This window comes from Photinus pyralis, unplaced genomic scaffold (genome assembly GCF_008802855.1).
Source record: "Photinus pyralis isolate 1611_PpyrPB1 unplaced genomic scaffold, Ppyr1.3 Ppyr1.4_LG7, whole genome shotgun sequence".
In the NCBI taxonomy this organism is placed as follows: domain Eukaryota; kingdom Metazoa; phylum Arthropoda; class Insecta; order Coleoptera; family Lampyridae; genus Photinus; species Photinus pyralis.
The window spans coordinates 35770366-35778825 of record NW_022170738.1 but is presented as its reverse complement, the minus strand read 5'-3'; the positions used below and the strand labels follow the sequence as shown (position 1 = coordinate 35778825).

Here is an 8460-nt window from a genome sequence, read left to right as displayed (position 1 = left end):
CTGGTGCTAGTGAAGTACTACTTTTTGAAGTCATTTCTAGTGTCCAAAATAGCAAGTATTAAGATAGAAATGCTGACCACGGGGCAGCTCGAGTTTGCAACGTTCCAACAATGGCACTCAGAAATCATGGACCTGGAACAAGATCGAGAACATGATTGATTACTACGTCCACACATCGCTCTATCAACGGCAGCCCCTGTAAGTCCGATGAGAATGAACGCACGCCCAATCGTCACGATACATGGAGGGCGAGGTTTCCAAGAAATACCTTCCCTACCCAGCTTGAGACACACTCAGACACACTTTCGCAGTCAGAAAAAGGCGTGCTTCAATATTGCCTGGCCACTGATGTATTATTTTCCTGACTTTTATGTTAATATCCATCATCGTGTAAGCGAGAGACCTTGTCGGTTTGTATTCTGGTTATAAATGACCATTGAGCAACTAAAATCGGCTCATAAGTAATTAACGGAGACGTACAATATTAATTTTCCCTCCTCTTCCAATCAAAGAAAATATCTGTACGGGAAGAAGTAGAAACTGCAAATTAGTTACAGTATCTTTATTTCCTTATCGGCCGCTAAAACTGCGCTACACATTAAAGTCTATTTCCAACCCATAGAAAAGAAATACGTAGGTTCAGAACTGAAATGTCTCTAAAGTGCCCGTTTGAGTTCGTCGAAGTACCGGGTGTTTATTTAAGCCGGTAGCTTCCATGAATGGTCCGATGAGACGATTCTGATATAATTTCTGTACGAAAACCATTGCCAGTTACACAGTTTGGTAGTTGCTCAGTGAAATTTATTTCATATATAGAGCGATTCATATGCATAGAGTAAGTTTGTTTTTACAGTTATTATGTTCTTTTGAGAAGAAATCTGAAACAGGTCGATCTCTGTACTTCACTTTTATAGTATGAAAAATTTTAAATTTAAAAAGAGTCGCTTGGCATGTTGTTGAAAGGGATATTCAGCAATGTATAGGTTTTTGAATTAGAATTTTTAGGAATTTTGACGATTTTTGATAATTTCTGAATCACAAAACTAAGTAAAATGGAGCGAATATTATTTGATTTATTATTTAGTGCATTTTTATTGTTGACATTAAATTTAATTTTTTTTTTTTTGGACAGGTGGGGAAATGCATTACGCACACTCCAGATGGAGGTCTGGAGTAGTGTGGGACTCTTCCATTATTTGGGCATACCCACTAAAACCCCACCTGAGGCTTCGGCTTCTAAGGCCATTTGCCGATCTATTTCCTACTTATAGCAGCTAAGATATCACAGTTTTAAAATGCATACCTACTAGTTACATATATATCACAGATTTTCAGCTCAAACGTACAGTCATAGGACATATTACAAACATTTTATCACAGTTTACTTATCACATTTATGGTGCTTAGAAATCGCAGTACTTCTGAGCATTTATGTACAGAGCTAAAATTCCCTTCCTATATGTCACTTATTTGATAGAGGTTACGCGCATCTTGGTATTCTGGACAAACACAAACTATATGCTCCGGTGTTAGGTTTACATCACACCTTACGCAATGAGGACGATCTTCACCAAATCACCGGCTAACAAAAAACCATGTGTCAAGGCAGTATGGCCAAGCCGGAGTCTATATAGTTTTATCAAAGCGGAACGATTCGTATTAACAAGAACCAGTGGTCCTAGGCTGGGCTTGACCCTCTTCAAGAATGTGTCAGATGCCCTCCACTGGTCACTCCAACGCTCATTTATTTGAGCTTTTACAAGCCTGCCTCGAACTATTTTAGACAAATCTGCAAAATTTGCTTCATGGAGTTCTAAGTGTCTCAGTTCTTCTCTAGCTCTTTCTCCTATCGTTCTACATCTATTTAGACGAGCATTTGTGATCTCATTTGTAAGCAAGTGATGGTTCGGGTGACTGTTTATCTAGAGACACTTTAAGATAATAGTTGACCAGAATCTGCTTTCGGCGAAGAGTTAAAGGAAGAATGTTTGCTTCCACGTGAAGTGAGGCGACAGGAGTTGTTGGGTATGCTCCAAGAGAATACCTTATTGCAAGGTTCTGGATTTTATCTAGTGCTCCTAATAAAGTGTTGTTACCGCATGTGAGGTAGGCAGGGCTACCATAATCAATTTTTGATAGAATCAATGCTCTATATATGTTAAGTAGAGTCTTAGCATGCGCACCCCATTTATTATGAGCTAAAACTCTGATTATGTTCAGCAACCTCCTACTTGTGGTAACAATGTTTTGCAGGTGTCTAGACCATCTTAATTCACGGTCAAATGTTAACCCCAGGAACTTGACCTCTTGGGGTACATTTATAATTCGGTCATTCATAAACAGGACGTAGTGGGTCGTAGTGAGGTTTACGAAGTCGACAGAAGTGAGTGGCCTTAGTCTTCTCTTCCGACAGCACAAATCCGACAGCGCTTGCATTTTCCCATATTTTATTTATTGCCATTTGTAATTTACGGGTTATGGCACCGATTATTTTACCAGAACAGCAGATCATCAGATCGTCAACGTACAGGCATTTATCTATTTCCTCGGTGACACCCATTGCTATTTCATTAATGGCAATGCCAAATAGGGAACAGCTTAGTGTTGATCCCTGCGGCACCCCATTCTCTAACACCTGTACCTCTGAATAGGCGTCGCCCACCCTGACAACGAATGTTCTGTTCTCTAAAAAGGATTTGATAAATTTCGGTAGGTTACCGCGTATATGATACTTAAAGAGTTTTTGGAGAATTCCATATCTCCAAGTCATGTCAAATGCGCCTTTAATATCAAAGAATACCCCAACCAGGTGTTCGCCACTGTCAAACGCCCTTAGAATTCTGTCAGTAAGTCTGACAAGGTAAAAAAAATGAAAAATATACTAAATCGTACACGTGACATTCTTTGCTTCATTTCTACGTAGTTTTGTGATAGAGACTAGCAAAGTTCCGATTTGCGATCTTCAAAATTAATTTCCTTAGTTGCAACTCCCAAAAAAACTTTACTATTACTTATTCAAAATTTGATGCACTCATGAGATTGCTCGTGATTATTCAGGACCAGGTTTTTTTAATACGGAAGGGGTACAATGGATACGAGCTGTGGTAGTTACATTGAATTTTGAAGAAGGCACGTTAATTGTTTGGAAATACTTTTCTTCTGTTGCTCTCATGTAGTGTGCCGTGAATTTTGGAAACGAAAACGGTAAAGTAACAATGGAAACAAATTTTACCGCTTCATAGAGAACGTGAACAAAGATATGTCTGGCGATAACAACCATTATCGAGATACGTATTGGGGAAAGCGAGCACGGTTTCGCCATCTCATGGAACATAAAAGTGTCGTTCCGTTTTGTTGAATGCCAAGCACGTGACAAAAATGCAGGTTTACCGTTTAAAAGGGTACGCTATTCGAGATCGTTTCGTTCAGAAAGCAAGGTTCGGTTCACTGGCCAGTCAGTAAAAGACCTTAATATTCAAAATCGGTAATAATTTATTAGTCATGATGAAAAGTCATGACTCCTCGTACAAGCTATTAGCTGTTGTGTAGGTATCTTTGGTGGTACACCTTGTCTTGAAACATCTTTTTTACACAAAAACCATTCATGGTATGTAGCTCCAGTGATCTTATTATAAAAATCTAGGCAAGTGGCAATCCGTATACACTCTCGTTTCACATCAATCATAAATGACTAGCTAGAAATTACATTTTAAAAAGATGAGCGCGTCCGACATGAACCAATCAGCTCGCATATAATGTTTTTACCGTTAATGCAATCATGATTGCACGTTTTTACTCCTTTCCTAGGGTAGAAATCGTCCCAACGCTTCTGATAGCAGAAACTTTATTTTATGTAGATTTTGTTGTCACGTCTTGTATCCGTCTTGAAAATTGAAGTATGTGAATATTTCAGGAGCACTTTCCAATTAAACTGAAACTGAGCCGTCATTCAATTTCCGACCACGCCGCCGCCGTCTTTTCCCCATACACCTAATTATTGTACTTCGAGTTTCGATTAGAATTGAAAAGCACTTAACCTTCTCGGGGCGTAGTATTTACCCCAAAAAGCGTAAAGAACTTTAATGGATCGTTGAAAATGTAAAAGAGTAACAGGTGAAAAGCAATCAAAAGATCGTAATACCCTATACCCTCTCTTTTCAATCGAGAACGGTAAAGCGACGCCGCAGACAACGTAGAGCGTCTCTCCTGCCCTTTGAATATACAGTTATACACGCGGTTTTCCGTGGAAAAGTCGCTCACTAATCGTGTTTTATGTTACAAGTACGTAAATGTAATTTGAGTGGGGGAGATTACAAATGAAAACTTTGCAGCATGGCGCGTGTCGGCTTGGGATTTTATTCTTCCCCGAAGTTTCCGAATTTGAGTTAAGCTCGCGCCAAAGTTTGCATGTGACATAAACGCGAGATTCTGTTAAATATGTAAGACACTATTAGGTGAAATGAACGAAATAATCTTTGACGATGCTTAAACCGAGCCTCCTCAGGAGCTAAGTACCGAATATCACTCAACCAGTAACTCATCAACTTTGCTCGCCTCTTCGGGAAATTCTGTGGTAACTTACACGACAATGGTAAACGGGGACCAAGACTGGCCACCGAAGAGTTTGGTTTTATGTTTTCTAGTCGCGTTAAAAATTACGGTTATGGCTCTAATTATAATAGCTGCACTTTTAGGCAACCTACTAGTTATAGTTTCTGTAATGAGGCACCGCAAGCTAAGAGTGATTACCAACTACTTCGTGGTTAGCCTTGCATTGGCGGATATGCTGGTGGCAATATGCGCGATGTGTTTCAATTTTAGCGTTGAAGTAACGGGCGGTTTGTGGGTTTTCGGGTACTTTATGTGCGACGTTTGGAACTCCTTAGACGTGTACTTTTCCACAGCTTCCATACTACATCTGTGTTGTATAAGTGTTGATCGGTATTACGCTATAGTGCAACCCCTCGATTATCCGCTTATAATGACAAACACTAGATTAGCTGTCATGTTAGCTGTAGTGTGGTGTAGCCCAGCTTTGGTGTCCTTTTTACCAATACTAATGGAATGGTACACTACCGACCTAAGCTTGGAGTTTCGCAGAAAAAACCCGCAACTCTGCCATTTTACGGTTAACAGGACTTACGCCGTCATATCGTCCAGTGTCAGCTTTTGGGTTCCGGGAATGGTGATGATCTTTATGTATTACCGCATATACGTAGAAGCCGACAGGCAAGAACGAATGCTGTACAGGTAATACTTTTTTTTATAAATAAGTGTTGCGACTATAAATAACAACCCCTAAGTTTAGACAAAAATCGTTATACAAACGGTTATCTACTGCCCATGACCGTTTAGCGTGTATCAACTGTTTGAGGGGTTTTTACTTGCCACTTAATATTTTATGTACTTTTATAAATAGACATCCCGAATTAACTGTTTGCATTTATCTCATTACATTCTAAATACATAAGTAATCTCGTTTACTTTTCCCTCGGGCCTATGCTTTATCCATTACGAATGTAATTGAATCACTCCCAACTATGAAGTGAATAAGGTAATAAGATACGTGTGCTCAAATCAGAAATTGCTAAACGGGTTGATTGAGGTTTGATGTTCCTTCGTTCGTAAAACACAGAGATGACGATTTTTTTTTCTACTAACAACACAATTTCAATACAAGGTGCTAGTAACGATGGGAAAAGTGGGGCTGCAATTTTAAAATGTAAATTACCTCATTGATATAAAAGTGGAATTACGTGTAAATGGTTACACAACGGCAATTCGAGGCGGAGCTTCTCCACTCAGAAGCTCCTAATGAATGGTTTATGAACCGTCTCCCGTTCAATACCAATAGCAATTGCTAAAATCTGTATTAGACCGACTCGATACAGCGGATCCAACACAGGTTTTCTTAAGATGTTTGGTGGCTATCTCTTACCTCGATCCTCTAACTCTTTGTTTTCCAGGAGGCATAAAGAACCGAAGTTGTGTTGTGTCGATTTGCATTTAAAGAGCAAAGCCTCCGGTCATGATCATTTGTGCGGAAAGTCTTACAGTCTAGGGTTAAAATTTGATGTAATATAAGTTTGCGTTAGTTTTTGTGCTCCTACTCCGCAATTTAGTACGTGAACACCAACGGAGATACAAAATGTTTACTTTAAAACTTAATAATATGAAGGAAAGTGTCAGTGTTCGCCATTTCATGTTGTTTAGTGTGACTATTTGCACATTGTTTGCATCAATTGTCACGAATAATACAGTTTCTAAACTTTGATAAATTTCAACACAGTAGCACGGCAACTTAAATTTAATTTGTGCGAGTTTTGTGCTGTTCGATGATTGTTAACTACCCAAGAGGTGCATTTCTGGATAAATTTAGACAATATACTTTTTAGTTTCGCCTTTATCTTTGGCTATATAACTAGGACGTCCTTTCTATTAATGTATCTTAATACGTATGACTACTAACGTCCATTTAAGGTTTTAAAAATAACAAGAAGTGATTATTCACTAGCTACTAAGGGAATTGCATGTTAATTAGCCACTGCCGATGATGAGTTTTTTTTTCAAAAACGCGATATGCCGATATCGCGGGTATTCGTGAATTCTCGAGAATGTCCGTGATCTTTGTAGAAACTGAACGTTTTCTGTATAAGTAAATCGAATTGTGTTTAATAGAAGTTCCAACATCGACGTTGCAGTGATGAATTCTTCGCGCTCGTGCTTAAATGTTATAAAAATATGGGTACAAGTGAGTTTTTGTGAAGTTATAATTTAAGTATTCATTAATTGTAAATAAATGAATTCGTAACTAAATTTACGTTACACTATTTTTATTAAAAACTTATAAAAATAAAGAATCACTTTGCGTTCCCCGATTGTTCTACTGTGGTTCCTTAACAACACCTATAAAGGCATGCTTTGTAAGCTAAAATTTTATATACATTCCAATACATGTAAGTATAGGTATTGCCGTGTAACTTTTAAAGGGGATTTCCACAATAAAGAGCTAGTAAGTAAAAGTAGCTTATATGGTCCCTGTCCCAAAAACTTAGATAGAATCTAATAGAATGAAAAAGTGTAAACGTGATTCAAATCGCATATAAAACGCAAACACAGATTAATTTTTTTTATTATATTATATACAGTGTTGCCTTAAAAGTAACGCAAATAAATTTGTTTCATATTGTGTTTGCAGAAAAAGGGAAAAACACGTCGTTTAGTACATAAAAATTGCCATTGATTAGCTGACGATCTTTGGCAAGAAGTTCCCGCATAAACGATTGCTATAAAATTAAACGGTAAGACACAATAAAATATAATTACACATAAAATTGAATTTTGAAAATAAAATAGCAAACGGTTCACACGGCGGCGGGGCGGTACGGTAGCTCGAGCGCCACCCGAAGATTCTGAAACTCTGCTTCTGGCCAAAGTCGACGATTTCGGAAAAGTTTCGGAAGCGTCAGGTAGTCGGACGGGAGAAACGGCGATTTTGGGGAACGGGCGGTCAGGCACTGGTGAATAATCTAGAACAGAATTGCGACACACGGAAACGGTCGCGATTTCCCAAAACGGGAACGGAAAGACAACTTAATTATCGTTATCTAGCGGAAAACAAAACAAAAGTAAGCAAACCCCCTTTATAATTAACGTAATGAAAATATCAAATGTTTACATTGATTGAACTTAAATATGCAAAGTTTAACACGAAAGCCAAAACGGAAAAAGATTCTCCCTAAATCATACTGTTACCTTATGTAGAATTCGCAACCAAAATACAGAAATGGAACATCGGAATTTCCTGCCGGTCGGCGTATTCTGGCGATAAGGTCGAAAAATTAAAATTTCTTGGACTAATTACTCGATCTCTTGTTATCCTAAAACTGTGGGACCAGCATTAAAATTGATGCCAGACGAGGATTGCTGTAACACAATTAGTTAACTCGGGTTAATTATTCTTAACTAAATGGGTTGAAATTCCGAAATTCGGTAGTTCAGTTAATAATGATCGGCGTCCCGGAATCCTGGGATCAAGCAACAGGTCCGAGAACAGGTCACTTTATCAGGTTTATCTACGTGTAATTTTAAATTAACGTAGGAAAACTGAAATTGGCCACTCATGAATTAACTTATCAGAAAATACAATATTAGTTTCCTCCTCTTCCGATCGAAGAGAGCTTTCCGATGCTGCAAAGATAATTGAAATATCTCTACGGGAACGGTTACACACTGCTGATTAGTTAGGAATCTTGATTTTTTTTAATTGAAAGCGAGTGCCTTGTTACACGTGCGAATCAAAATGAATCGAAAAACGCCAAACACCTAATAAAGGACAGGTCTAACTTGAAACGATTGCCACCCTTAAAAATGTCCTATGTCCTGTGTATCACTTTATATCAAAGACATTTTTTTTTCTTAAGAAAGTAAACAAAGTTAAACCTTATTTCAACAAATTCG

At 38.2% G+C, this 8460-nt stretch overlaps 1 protein-coding gene across 1 annotated transcript; it reads left to right on the top strand.

Moving 5' to 3' along the window:
* The first annotated feature begins 4249 nt into the window (after positions 1–4249).
* On the top strand, positions 4250–5254 carry LOC116176216 (octopamine receptor beta-1R-like). Its single transcript, XM_031494695.1, has one exon. The coding sequence runs from the start codon at positions 4589–4591 to the stop codon at positions 5252–5254; it is 666 nt and encodes a 221-aa protein (XP_031350555.1). The 5' UTR covers positions 4250–4588.
* The last annotated feature ends 3206 nt before the right edge of the window (positions 5255–8460 follow it).

Bases quoted from the DNA above. Each gene is read 5' to 3' on its own strand.
- LOC116176216 (XM_031494695.1), top strand. From the start codon at position 4,589: ATGGTAAACGGGGACCAAGACTGGCCACCGAAGAGTTTGGTTTTATGT.